The 14,216-nt window shown below is 49.9% G+C and overlaps 1 protein-coding gene across 3 annotated transcripts; it reads left to right on the forward strand.

Moving 5' to 3' along the window:
• The first annotated feature begins 88 nt into the window (after positions 1-88).
• On the forward strand, positions 89-9,206 carry SYT11 (synaptotagmin 11). 3 transcript variants are annotated; one of them, XM_066337844.1, is made up of 4 exons: positions 89-275; positions 3,355-4,169; positions 6,811-6,931; positions 8,745-9,206. In XM_066337844.1, exons 1-4 carry the CDS (start codon positions 242-244, stop codon positions 9,053-9,055), a joined length of 1,281 nt encoding a protein of 426 aa, XP_066193941.1. In that variant the 5' UTR covers positions 89-241; the 3' UTR covers positions 9,056-9,206. The 3 variants fall into 3 exon arrangements, with proteins under 3 accessions (XP_066193941.1, XP_066193940.1, XP_066193939.1); XM_066337843.1 differs by having other exon boundaries at positions 91-275; positions 6,811-6,934; XM_066337842.1 differs by having other exon boundaries at positions 92-275; positions 8,742-9,206.
• The last annotated feature ends 5,010 nt before the right edge of the window (positions 9,207-14,216 follow it).

The following is a 14,216-nucleotide window of genomic DNA, read 5'->3' on the forward strand; positions in this document are numbered from 1 at the left end:
CTGCGGTGCCGTCGCCTCCCGGTGGGAGCGGGGCTCAGGCGGAGCGGGCACACGCCCCGCGGCTCGGTGCCCGGAGCCCCGCCAGTTGCCGAGTCACGGCCGGGCGGGGCCGCGGCGGGCGGGGCGGGGCCGGGCGGGGCGAGCGCCGCAGCGGGACCAGTCGGCAGCTCCTGCATCCCGGCCGCCAGAGCATCCTCCGCACCGGGCCCCGCACCCCCGCGGGCCCGGCCTCGGCGGGGCCATGGCCGAGATCACCAGTGTCCACCCCGGCTTCGGTGAGTGCGGCCGGGTGGCGGCGGGGCCCCGAGAGGCGCCCCCGGGGCCGGGCCGTGCGCGGCGGCTTCGGCCCCGCTCTGGCCGCGGCGGGGACGGGAGCGCCGGGCCGGGCCCTCCGCGCCCCACGGCCGCGGCCCCTCAGCATCCCCCGGCCCCTCGGCGTCTCTCAGCCCCTCGGCATCCCCCGGGCCCGGTCCCTCCGCCCCCGCCGGCCCGGCGATGCTGCTCCCCGCGGAGCCGCCGCCGATCGCCGCCGGGGCGGTGGCAGCGCCGGGCCGCGGCGGCGGGGCCGGGCCCGGCGCTCGGTGGCGGAGCGGGGGCCGGTGGCAGGTGCGATCCGGCCCGATGACGTGATGTCTGTGCCGGGCCGCGCCGCGCCCCGGCCTTTGTTCGCGCTCCCCGGGGCGGCTGCGGCACCGGCACCGGCGGCACAAGGCGGGGCCCGCCCGGGGCACCGGGCGATGCTCGGGCGGCGGCGCCGAGCGCCGGCGGAGCTGGGAGCCGGCCCCGGGGCCGCTGGAGCATCTCCAAGCCCGGCTCAGCGCCGCGCCGGCCCGGCTTTGGGATGGGTTTTGGTGCAGCCCCGAGGCGGGTGAGGAGGGCGGAGGCGCGGCGCCGGGGGTTCCTCCAGCGCTGAGCAACCAAAGCGCTGTCCCCGCCGGTCCTGCAGCACCCGCTGAGCTTCTCCTCCCACCCTCCGGCCCCTGGGGCTGCTTTTCCTCTGATTCCCGAACTAGTCAGGGATATTCCTCCATCCAGCGCCGTTTATCTCATGGAAAACGCACCCGCTTCCCTCTCACCTTGTGTTTGCTGGGATCCCAGAGCCACGTGCTGTCACCATTTAACCACTGGCCATCATCGGGGTGCCCTTAGCAAACGGCGGGTTTAAAAGGAGGTTTTCAGTGCTTTTTTTGATTTTGTTTTGGTCGAATTGTGGCGTCACGTCAGAACAAAGAGCTCTTCCACAAAGTTTGGCTGAAAAAGCAAAGTTCTGCTGTGTTGGAGGGAGGTGTCAGGCTGTGCTGCCATTTCAGGTGGACATTGGGCACGGGGAGTGCTCTGAAAGCTGCAAAATCTTCACCAAAATTTGGTTTAGGCAGCTGTGGATCAGCATAGGGAATTATGGAGACAGGACTAATGGATGGATGGAATGGTTACATAAATAGGAGCCTTCAGCCAGGACAAGGGGGACTGGGAGTAACTGAGGCACTGGATGAGATGGGACACAGCAAACCTCAAGCCATGTCACGAGGCTGAGGAGCTCTTTGCCACAGAACATCATGGGAGCCAAATGTAAGGCTCGAAATAATATTTAGAGTCGAAATAACTTGTAGAGTTACAACAATTCAGTGAGAGAAAAGATTTATTTGGTGCTTTCTGGTGTCACTGCTGGGTGCTGCTTCTGAAATTGTCCCATCAGAGGTGCAGGAAATGAAGGTACAAGAGCTGATCCTGTGAGGACACAGGAGAAACAAAACACAAACCAAGAAGCAAGAATAAGAATGAAGTTTCAGCATTTTTTCTTACACATCCACCAAAGCCTTTTAAGCTGAGCTGTCTCCAAATGAGCTGTTAAAGACCATTTGCCTCATATCAAAGAGGGAACATTAAACAACAAACTGAAGTTGGGTTTTTGGGGCGGTGTTTTGTCAATATTATGAATTCTTCTTGCTTTAGTTAATTCAATCCCATGCTCTGCAGTGAGACCTGGGACAAGTTTCTCTGTGGAATCAGTCATCAGAGCCAAAGATCCCAGCTGCAGGTCAGATAGGCTTCTAACTAAAAGTGGTTTTTCCAGTTTTGGGAGCAGGCAAAATAATCTTCCCTGAATCTGTCAGGTGCTCAGTTTACAGCCTGTTAGCCTCAGTGAATGATGATGTGGGAAGAATCAAGAAAATCCAAATTCCTGGTGCTCTCTGTAGCTTCAGGGATGAGGTTAGAAGATTGTTTCCTCCTGTTTGTGGTACAGAATGAAGAGGGAAATGAGACAAGTTTACCTTTTTATAACCAGCTATCTCATACGGCCATGATTGTCGTGACAAGGGGTTTTGGTAAAGGAGTGGTTTGTACAATTTGTGAAAAAGAGAGACATAGAGTTAGAGGGCTTTTTGTTTGTTTGTTTGCTGGCTTCCAAAAAAAATGAAACAAAATGGCATTAAAACCATGAATAAAAAAATAAGTTGCATGAAGAGCCTGGCTCTACCTTCCTAAAACCTTCCACCAAGAGACTGAAGACTACAAAAAAATCCCCTCCTTTTTCTCCTCTTTTAAGACTGAACAACCCCAGCTCATTTTGCATCTCCTCTTCCATGTGCTCTCCATCCACTTCATTCTTTCAGTCCTCTCAGACTTGCTGGAAGATGTCAGTGCAGTGTGCTGGGGAGCTCAGCCCCACTGGTTTCATTCTGTGCCTCGGTAAAACTTCTCCCAAGTCATCCATTAGCAAATAAGCAGATAAAAATGAATGTGTTTTTTTTATTATTATTATTTATTTATTCTGCTTTGCCATTACTGATTAACACAGCTGGCATAAAATCTAGAATATGTAAGATAATCCCTAAATCCAAACCCAGGATTTTCTGTCTGTTGGTTTGGACACTGGATTTCCATGGGAGATTTCATGTTTCCCCTTGGCCTCAGCCACAAGGGTCAGGGCAAAACAACCATTTTAAAAATCGTTAATGAAGGGTATCTCAGATGCAGCATTATGGCCATATTTATTACTCCCTCCCTGTTGTGAAAATAGAATTGTGTAACGTTCCTGAACAGGGCATTAAAAAAATAAAAGAAAAAAAGCTTCCTGCACATCAAGAGCCCGCGTTCCTATGGAGATGCTGGTGATGCAGGAGCTGGGTTTGGCAAGATAAGGCAATCAACAGTTTGAGCTCCTTAGCTCATGGAACACAGGTCAGGCATGCCTTAGGAGTGTGAGAAATCAATTTAGAGCTAGAAGCCATGTCTGGGGAAGCTGTGAGAGGCAGATCTCAGACTCAGGAGCACGACAGGACCGTGTAGATCTGCATGCAGCCAGGTGTGCTGAGCCCCCAGCTCGCTCCTCACCGCCTTGTCTTCCCACAGATGTGTCTCCCGTGGTGGCAGGACTCATTGGAGCCACCGTCCTGGTGGTTTCCGTCTCAGCCACAGTCTTTGTGTGGACGTGCTGTCACCAGCAAGCAGAAAAGAAGCACAAAACTCCCCCTTACAAATTCATTCACATGCTGAAAGGCATCAGCATCTACCCGGAGACCTTGAGCAACAAGAAGAAAATCAACCGGATCCGGAGAGACAAGAGCGGCCCGGCCAAGGAGGGCACCAGGGGGAATCTCCTGGTGGATGCTGCTGAGTCGGGGCTCGTGGGTCCTGACAAGGCTCTGGACGGACCCCCCCACGTCGACCAGCTCCCCATCAAAGTCGATTATGGAGATGAACTGAGCCCAGATCAAAGCCTCACTCCGGGAGGGAGTAAAACCTCCTCTCCCTCTTCCCCGGGCGACGACGTCATGCTGGGCGACCTGACTTTCTCAGTGGACTACAACTTCCCCAAAAAGGCGCTGGTGGTCACCATCCAGGAGGCTCACGGGCTGCCCGTGATGGACGAGCACACCCAGAGCTCCGACCCCTACATCAAGATGACAATTCTGCCCGACAAGAGGCACCGAGTCAAGACCCGAGTCCTCCGCAAGACCCTGGAGCCGGTGTTCGACGAGACCTTCACCTTCTACGGGATCCCCTACAGCCAGCTGCAGGACCTGGTGCTGCACTTCCTCGTGCTCAGCTTCGACCGCTTCTCCCGCGATGACGTGATCGGGGAGGTGATGGTGCCCCTGGCAGGGGTGGATCCCAGCACTGGGAAAGTCCAGCTCACCAGGGAGATCCTCAAAAGGAACATCCAAGTAAGTCACTTCCATCTAAGGTGACTCTTTGCCTTGTGTTTGATCTCAGAGCTTTTGGGCCGGGAGTTGCTATGGTTTATGAGCAGGAATAATGCAGATCCTCAGCAGTGAAGCCTGTTTTTTACCCCAGATGCATTTTTTTTTTTTTGGTGTGGTTTTAGTTGGGCGTTTCTCTGCTCTGTGGTGATGGCACTGGGATAAGGTTTTGTCACTGCTGAATCACAAGAGTGGTGAATGTTATTGATGGATGGTGCCAAGAAAAAAGGCAAATTCTCATCTCCAAATAAAAGCTGATGTGAGAACAGGACATGGATCTGCAAACCTCACTAAGAGAGGGAGGTTTCTCTGATCTGACCGGTTTAGACCCCTCTACTTGGGATTATTTACACCTGAATTGTGGCAGTAAAATGTGTCAGCAGAGCCTGAGTGGGTTCCCCTGGTCCTGGAGCAGAAATCAGCTCCCAGGAATCCCACCCAGGATGGGTTGGATCGGGAACAAAATGCAGACATCTGAAATTTGGGTGAAACGAATTCCACTCTTAGTGTCTGGTGTTGTAAACAAAGGGATGAGAGCTCTGGAGCAGATGTTTGTGTGCTTAAGAGGAGGAGGAGGCAGAGGAGGAGTACTTCAGATTTTAATCCTCTTGCTTAGTTGGTTTCTGCTTCCCATCTCCCAGGTTCAAAAGCAAAAGGTAGTTTGGCTCATTTATTGCTGCAACATCTTGGAAATCGTTCCTGGGCTCTATAAAATCCTTCCTTCTGTCCTAGAATGGCATTATTTAACTTGAAATGTTTCTGCTTTATGGGGTGGGGGCTTTTCTGTTGTTTTTTTTTTTTTTTTAATAGTATTATTTATAGGAGATTCTATGTCAATGACCTCAGGAAAACAAGAATTCTGGTAATTACTTTGCTGTTTTTCAGTTCTAGGGATGCTTTACATTATGATAAAGCAAGTGGCTGGTTCAGGGTCTGTAATATTTCTTTTCAGTGCATTGACTGGATCTCTTAGAAGTAATAGATTAAAAATAGAGGAAAAAATAGATTCAAATATAAATAATTTTAATTAAGGATGTAAATAATTTAACATTTGTTACTAATCCAAAATTGATTTACCCTGGTGCCAGATGTGCACGCTTGAAAAATCTGCATCGTTCCACGGTGCCAAAACAGCCATCACTGAACAAAATCCCTCAGGAGGTTTCAAAATCTGGGATACAGAATTGCACTCAACACCCAGGAGTGACCCAGTGACCCAAGCCAGGCCTGCATTCCACCCTGGGGAACATTCCCAATAGCTTATCACTGACAGTCACAGACTGAAAATGACTTTGAAGCAAAATCCCAGAATGATTTGGGTTGGAAGGGACCTTCAAGATCATCTCATTCCAACCCATGCCGTGGGGAAGGACACCTAAATACCAGAAGAACTCCAAAACTCTTAATAACTGTTATTAATAAAACTCTTAAAACCTCTTAATAATAATCCTCACCCCCCCAAAAAAATCTCTCCTTGGCTGTTGTATTCTTCTGTATCCAAGGAGCCAAAGTTCCAAACATTTCCCTTCCAGGCCCAGGAACTTGCTCCTATATTTGTTCTCCTCCCAAAATTTTGCACAAGCACTGAGTTCCCAGCAGCTGGACTTCCATGGTCCATGTGAATCCCTTCCAACACATTGGTTGGATAGTTATCATTCTGGGATTCCAAGCCTTTGAAAACCTCGTGTTAAACACACAGAAACCACTCCAATAAAAAGAAAGCACCCACTGAAAATGAACATTTTCCAGGCTGAAGTTCAGGCTCTGCACTTTCCCTGCTATGCTGAGCAGAGGAGCATTGACACAACTTCACCTCAGAGCACAGAATGGGGCATTTGCTGTTGTGCTTCAGTGTTCTGAAAGGAGAAAATCCCTTCCTTGGGGCCTCAGTGACCCTCTGCTCTGCCAGCTCCCTGATGGGGCAGGGGGAGGTTTGGGAGAAAGCCCAAAGTTCCAGCAGCTCTGTGACTGACACTACACAAATTCCCACCCCTGACTAGTGCTGTTCACCTTGACAGCAAATAAACTCCATCTCAATTAGTGCCAGCTCAGTGGAAGTTAACACACACCATCTGGAAACCAAAACTAATTATCTTAATGTTATGTTAATGCAATGTTATTCTTTGAAAGGATGCACAGCAGGTTTAACTGAGATCCAAGAAAAAAAAAACCAAAAACCTGCTCTGGTTTTATCTTCTTTTCATCTTCACCCTGTAGCTTTGCTGAACTGATGGTGAGATTGTCAGGACACTCCTGAAGAGCCTGAGGGGCTCAGCTACTAAAGCCTCACAAAAAAATCAGAATTTGAGCTCCTAAACCCCTCAGAAGCCTTCAGTAACAGACCCCCAAAGGCAGCCTTGACCACTCCTCTCCCAGAAGGTTTCCTCTCCTAGAAATGCAGAGCTCCAGGCTGTGGGGATGCTCACAGATGTGGGCTGAGCACAGGGGTTGTTTCCCTTCTGCAGCTGAGGCACCAAGAAAGTGGCTCATTTCCCACTCTTCAGGCATTTAGCACCAGGAAGGGAAATTCTGGGGACCTCCAGAAACTGCTCCTGTGTCTGAGACCCCCTTGTCCTAACCAGTTCTGTGTGTTTCACCCTGCCAGAAGTGCATCAGCAGAGGGGAGCTGCAGGTGTCCCTGTCCTACCAGCCCGTGGCACAGAGAATGACTGTGGTGGTGCTGAAAGCCAGGCATTTGCCAAAGATGGACATCACCGGCCTCTCAGGTAGAAGCTATTTTCTCCAGCTCTGAGTGTGTGGGAAAAAGAGAAATTAAATCCCCAAATCCACTTGCAGGGCCTTTTCCCTTGCTTCAGCTGAAGATTTTTGATCCTGGGGTTAGTTTTGAGCTCCTCATTTCAAGAAAGACCTTGAGGGGCTTGGGTGTGTCCAAAGTTGGGGAAGGGGCTGGAGAATTCCTGAGGGAGCTGGGGAAGGGGCTGAGCCTGGAGAAAAGGAGCTCAGGAGGGACCCTGTGGCTCTGCACAAGTCCCCAACAGGAGGGGACAGCCGGGGGGTCGGGCTGTGCTCCAGGGAACAGGGACAGGAGCAGAGGGAACAGCCTCAGGCTGGGCCAGGGGAGGCTCAGGGTGGACAGCAGCAGGAATTTCCCCATGGAAAGGGTGCTCAGGGCTTGGAACTGCCCAGGGAGGTTTGGAGTGCCCATCCCTGGAGGTGTCTGAGGAGCTCCTGGAGGTGGCACTCAGAGCTCTGGGCTGGGGACAAGGTGGGGCACAGATGGCACTCCATGGGCTGCTCCAAACTCCATCACTCCATGATCCTGTGGCTCTGTGGCCCTGGGCAGCACCATTTCCATGGCTGGCTGTGTCTACCTCAGGCCCTGCCCCTGGAAGAGGAGGGGGACAAATGTGACAAGGAGCAGTGACAGACTGGAGAGGAGGAATTAGAGATAATTCTGGCCTGGTATTTTGGGTGTTTTCAGTTTGCTGGTTTTGCCAGGTTTGTTCTTGTGTTGTTTGAAGAGATGAGCAGAGCAGCTGCTCTGGTTTTCCTGTTTCACAGATTTTCACACCCCTGAATCCCCTCAGCAAAGTCTCCTTTGGGATTATGGGGAAATGGTTGGAATCAACTTGAGATTCAGTAACAGCCTGACTGAGAGCAAGCGTAGTCCTGGTTTTGCAGCTTTCTCCTGGGCACCTCAGAGGGAATGCAGACAAATGCAGACTTGGCTTAATTATTGTAGGCCCTACATTTTACTCTTTTTTTAAGGAAAAAAAAAAAAAAAGCTGAGCATGTGTAGTCTCCAACCACAAGATAAAATTTTCAGTGATGTTCTACCTGCAGAATCTTGTGACTAACACTGTTTATTTATATGATCTTTGTATTATGCATAAACCCATTTCAGCTGGGTAAAAAAAAAAAAAAGGTGAAAAAGAGGCAGTGCCATCTGGGCACTGGCTTCCAGCTTCAAAACTTGTGTGGAATGAAAAAAAGAAAACCCCTCAGTGCCTGGTATCTTGATTGTAATCCTCCACCAGTGTCTGCATCAAGAGCAGCTGCCTGAGGGCTGGGGGGAAAAGGGAGGCTTTGTTTTAAACTTTATTCTTTCCCAGTACCTTCTACTGGCAGCATTTCCCATCTGCACATCACTGAAACTGCCTGAGCTTTTTGCTGGGCTCTGAACAAGGGTGGGGTGGTCAGTCTGGGGAGCAGAGGGATTTGGGGTGACCTCGCTGTGCCCTTCCAGCGCTGGAAGGAGGCAACAGGGAGAAGGATTATTTATGAGGGTTTGGAGTGACAGGACAAGGGAGAACGGCTTCGAACTGCCAGACAGGAGATTGGGGAGGAATGTTTCTCCCTGAGCTGGGTGGTGCCCAGAGAAGCTGCCCCATCCCTGGCAGTGTCCAGCACCAGCTTGGAGCCACCTGAGATAGTGAGAGGTGTCCCTGCCCACGGCAGAGGTGGAATGGGATTTTTTTAAGTCTCTCCCAGCCCAAACCAGTCTGTGACAGTGATTCCCAGCCCGTGCTGGAGCTGTCCTGGGCCGTGTCATTGGTTCCTCCTCTTCCCCTCCAGCAGACCCCTACGTCAAGGTGAACGTTTACTACGGCCGCAAGCGCATCGCCAAGAAGAAGACCCACGTCAAGAAGTGCACTTTGAACCCCGTCTTCAACGAGTCCTTCATCTACGACATCCCCGTGGACCTGCTGCCCGACATCAGCATCGAGTTCCTGGTGATCGACTTCGACCGCACCACCAAGAACGAGGTGGTGGGCCGGCTGATCCTGGGCGCGCACAGCGGCAGCGCGGCGGGCGCCGAGCACTGGCGCCAGGTCTGCGACAGCCCCAGGAAAGCCGTGGCCAAATGGCACAGCCTGAGCGAGTACTGAGCCAAACTGAGCACCGCCCCCCCTCTAGGACAGACTTAAACCTTGGTTTAGCTGTAGGACTAAACTCCTTTTTCGTTGAGAAGCAGCAGCGGCTGATTGGTTCTCTTAGTGATGTGGTTTTTGCAGGGCACTAAAATTCTAAGGAGCATTAGGTAAAAAAAAAAAAAAATTTAAAAAAAGGAAAAAAAAAAGAAAGAAAAAAAAAAGATGGGGAATAAATAATAATGGAGGAAAAAAAAAAAATAAAAGAGGTACCACGAATATATATAACAGTGTAATCACGCTATTGCATGCCTACTACAAACTGAAATTAGTATAACTGCCAATATCAAGTTGCAGGTTTTAATACAATTATCTGTCACTATGGAAGTTGTGTTTGTGCCGAGCTGTCTTTGCTGGTATTCACCACGATTGGCCTGTCTTCATTAGGCTTCTCCCAAAGTTTCTGAATTCTGCTGTTTAACCTCTAGTTTCTTGTTAGTTTTGCCTGCCCATTGGTTCTTGCAGTTCTGTTCTGTGCTGGTTTGGGAGTCCCAACAGCGTTTCCATGTAGAGCTGGGTTAGAATTCTGCACTGGCACAAAAGGAAAATACAGGGAAAATGGCACTGGCCTCCAGAGAAGAAACAGTTCTGTGTCAGGCACCGAAATCCTTGTCGTTGTGATGTGCTTGGGGAGCTGTGAGGTCACAACATCCAAGACTGGACTGTAAAATCCAAACCCCAACAAACTGATCCTGTTGCTTTTGCCACGTGGGGGTCACACAGGCAGGATCTCACAGACTGTAGGAACTGACTGGGGAAATCCTGCTCAGTTTCATTTTATTTAATCCTGTCTGTGAATGAAGGGCCCAAAAAAAACACTGATTGGTAAGGAAACTCTTAAATATTAAATGTCCAATTCTACCTGGCTGATAATTTCTGTTTAATGGCAAAACAAAGCTGGGATAGGGAAAGGTCCTAGAGGCAGAGCTTGTCCATGAAAAGGTGACAAAGCTTCCCTTCATTCATGCTGGAGTCAATTTGCATTAGACATCATCCTTCAGTCACCTAAGAGCCAGCTCCCAAAAGAGGAGTAAACCCAGGGCAAAGGCTGGCACTAAAAATGTGCCAGATTTGGAGTTTCAAGGGTGCCTGGGGGAATCCTGAAATCCTGACTGACTTCTGAGTCTGGGAACCACCTGCAAGGGGAAAGATGTTCCTGACCAGAGGGACCTTGAGCACCTCAGGCTGCTTTAACCCTGCACAAGTTCATAAAATTTGGCAGCAGCTGCCTGAGATCTGGTGGTGCCTTTGGATGCAAGCAGAGCATCCTGGCACGTAACTGGATTTGGGTATTCTGGCCACAGCCCAGGCAGGGCACAGATAAGGGGGATAACTGGCAGCAAATAATTCATGGTAACCAGTCTTGGTGAATTGAGCAGGAATAATTACAACTAAAATTGTTCCTGAGCTCTCCAGCAGAAATGTAGAAGTAGAAATTGTAAAAATTGGGTTTGCAAAGAGGCCCCTCGACAGCCCCAGGTTTTTGGGAAACTTTTGGTTGCTCCCAGGCAGCCAGTCTGCTCTGAGCCCTGGGGGATGCAAATAGGAATGCAAATAACAGATTGGAATTATTTCAAAATTAAGATCATTTGCCTACTTACAGGACTTGACTGCTGAATTTTAGATCCCTGTTGGAAAAAAAAATGATCCTTTTCACCGTCTCCTCCCTGAAATGGGAATAACTGAGCGAGGCTCTCCTGGCTCCCCACGAGGCAGCAGCTCTGTATGAACAGACAGCACTTTGTGAGCTGCCACCACTTTGGCATCTCTTCCTAAGGCATTATTTTTGGAAAGCTGATTTTTTTCTCACTCACTGGCCCCTCCCTCCCAGGCTGTGGCTCCTGGAGGCTGCAGCTCCATTTCTCAGCAGACACAAGCGTGGACTTTGTTCCCCCTTCACCCATCCCCATGGCCAGGATTTCTGCCTGAGGTTGTAGTAGATTTTATCAGTGTCTTAAATCTTTTCTAACTTGACCTCTGTGGCTCAGAGCCACAGCCCAGAGAACAAGTTCCCCCTTGGAAATTGCTATAGATCTCTTTCAATCCTAGTTTTTTTTTGCACTAAGCGATTGTGTTGCTGCAATTCAAGCAACTGTCACGACTTTTTCTCGGAACATGCTTTCCAACACCACTCCAAAGATCTGACCAGGACTAACAGCAGCAACAAAATTCCCTTCTCCCTTCGGTGTGAAAAGCATGATTAAGCCTAGATGATCTTAAGATTCCTTTAGTTGCACAGGAAAGATGAATTTCTTGTCAAGGAAACATGCTCAGGGTAAATAGACTTAGGCTATCGGGCAGGTAGGAGTAGCTCCAACACTCTTCTGGAATAATAGGAAACTGAAAATGTGCAGATATATATTTTTTAAAACATAAAATAGACAGTAAGTGACAGCGGACTCACTGTAAAATCTCCCAGGTGTGGTTATTCTTTACCTTGTGTCTTCTATTGTAAAATGAACTTGGACAGTTACAACTTTGTGTGGAAAAAAAATAATAAATAAAATTAAAAAAAAAAAAGTAAAAAGGCAAAAAAACCTAATTCAACCTGTGTGAAACTGCATAATGCTATAAGCTAACCTACATTCTGTAATGCTACCTTGTATGTTGAATTTGTTAACGCACATTGAGCGTGCAAATAAAAATTAAATCACTTTAATTTCGCTGCCTTTGCCGTGTGTGACCGTGGGCAACAACCAACACGACTGAACACTCCAAGGACTTGCTTCTATAAATATGCATTTCTGCTGAAAATGTGCATAAGGAAAAAGCACACACAGAATAAACCTCGGTGGAATAAAGAACCACAGCAGACTCCTGGCACATTAAGTATGAAATGAAATTAGGCCTGGAAGAGAGAAGGATTCAGGGTGATTTAACTGTGGCCAGCCAGCACCTGAAGGAACCAACAAAGAAGATGGAGGGAGACTATTTATAAAGGTCTGGAGTGACAGGACAAGGGTGAGTGGCTTCAAACTGACAGAGAGGAGGTTCAGTCTGGATGCTGGGAAGAAATCCATCCCTGGGAGGGTGGGCAGGGCTGGCACAGGGTGCCCAGAGCAGCTGGGGCTGGATCCCTGGCAGTGCCCAGGGCTTGGAGCAGCCTGGGCCAGTGGAAGGTGTCCCTGCACATGGCAGAAAGTGGAATGGGATGAGCTTTAAGGTCCCTCCCAACTCACCCACTCCACCATTCCATGATAACACTTTTCACTTAAGCCTTTGCTCCTCCATCCCAAAACGTTCAGTAACCCACACAGCATTATAATTTGGTATAATTTGGTATAATTTGATATAATTTGGTATAATTTGGCATGATCAGATATCATTAAGTTGGATCTAAGCGAGGAGAAAGGACACTACATGGGCACAAAAAGAAGCAATTCGACTCCGGGGTTTGTAACTCAGAAGCATTCCTGGTCCCCCGGTCAAAGCTGAATCCTCCAGGAATGTTTTTGTCCATCCTGCCCCATGCAAGACACAGCAGTTCTCCCTCAAGCGCTGGGATTTGGCTTCTGGGGTTTGTTTTTCTGCAGCTGCCCATCAACAGCACCCAGAACAGCATTGCTGGGCACGGAGCCACGGCTTTAGCAAAGGCCAAACAGCCCCAGGCTGAGTTTCCCCAGCAACAGATCCCAGCCTTAAGCCGCTCTCTGCTCTCCTCCAGAGCTCCCCGAGCAGCAAAAACCCATTTCCAGAGCTGCTGCAGGTGTCTCAGAACGAGTTTCAGGTCCCATCTGCGGGGAGGTTTCAGCCCAAGAGGTGGGTGATGACCCTGGCAAAGGAACGTGGCCAGTGGAGCGTTCCTTGGCACTCGGCGGTGAGGATCACACAACGATGATTTGGGGTTGGAAGGGACCTTAAAACACCCAGTCGCACTCCCTGCTCTGGGCAGGGACATCTCCCACTGGGCCAGGTTGTTCCAAACCCCATCCAAGCTGGCTCTGGACACTTGTCAGGGTTGGGGCAGCAGCAGCTGCTCTGGGATGTCACAATGTCCCCTGCTCTTGGAGCATCTCGTGTGCCTCCTCCAACACGGCCAGAGTTAACACTAAAATCTGCCTCCCTCCAGCTCCACCTGGGACAAAACCAATCCAGGTGCAGTTGGGACTGTCCCAGGCTCAGCAGGGACAGGCTCAGCTCTTCCTGTCACACTGGGGACAGAGGGACTGGAACACACACGTGTATTGAGCTTGGCCAGAGCTCTGCTCTGGAGAGTTGATTCCAACGTTTGGCTCACCAGTGGCAGCCAGAGAGAAGGTGCTGAAGACATAAAATTACCAGAAACCAGCAGGATTCTGCAGGTGATGAATGACCCGCAGGAGTTAGGGTTGAGATAATCAGGGTGAGCTAAAAATGCAGCCTTCCAGCACCTGAAGGAGCCCACCAAAAAAAGAAAAATTAAAAAATGGAGAGGACCTGGAGGGGCAGGACAAAGGGGAATGGCTTTGAACTGACAGAGGGGAGTTAAATAGGGAATGGGAAGGAATTCCTCCCTGGGAGGGTGAGGAGCCCTGGCACAGGGTGTCCAGAGAAGCTGTGGCTGCCCCTGGATCCCTGGCAGTGCCCAGGACCAGGCTGGATGGGGCTTGGAGCAGCCTGGGACAGTGGGAGGTGTCCCTGCCGTGGGAAGGGTGGCACTGGGTGGGATTTCAGGCCCCTTCCCTCCCAAACCATTTCAGGATTCTTGTGCTGCCATTCAAATTTGCTGCCCGATCAAACACAGAGGTTTATTTAACACTGATATTTCCCCTTCATTTCCATGCTCTCTGCACCATGACTGATCAGGGTGCTCCATCCCTTTCCGTGATTTTTCAGGGCAATAACCAGAGTTATTGAGCGCTTGGCTGAAACTATTCAGCTAAAGTGCACAGTCACTGATTATCTTCTACTTATTGTGCAAAATGTGAAAGGGAATGTCTCTTCATCCTTCTCGGCTTGACTCCTGCATCCAGCACTACACGCCTTTAAAAACCGGCGGGTTTCAGGTTCTTACCCCATTCAGCGGAACAGAAACAAAAGGATTTGCATCATAAAAAGAAAAGAGAGAAAAAAGAAAAAAAAAAGAAAAAAAAGCGCGTACAGAATGGGCTCGACAAGCCATGAAAAGAGAAATGGTTTT

This window comes from Sylvia atricapilla, chromosome 30 (genome assembly GCF_009819655.1).
Source record: "Sylvia atricapilla isolate bSylAtr1 chromosome 30, bSylAtr1.pri, whole genome shotgun sequence".
NCBI classification, from domain to species: domain Eukaryota; kingdom Metazoa; phylum Chordata; class Aves; order Passeriformes; family Sylviidae; genus Sylvia; species Sylvia atricapilla.

What these genes read in the sequence shown, in the direction of transcription:
- SYT11 (XM_066337843.1), top strand. Translation starts at nt 242, where the DNA reads ATGGCCGAGATCACCAGTGTCCACCCCGGCTTCG. An exon ending in TCCTCAAAAGGAACATCCAA is followed by an intron (nt 4,170 to 6,810) that starts GTAAGTCACTTC and finishes TCACCCTGCCAG; the next exon opens with AAGTGCATCAGCAGAGGGGA. An exon ending in CATCACCGGCCTCTCAGGTA is followed by an intron (nt 6,935 to 8,744) that starts GAAGCTATTTTC and finishes CCCCTCCAGCAG; the next exon opens with ACCCCTACGTCAAGGTGAAC.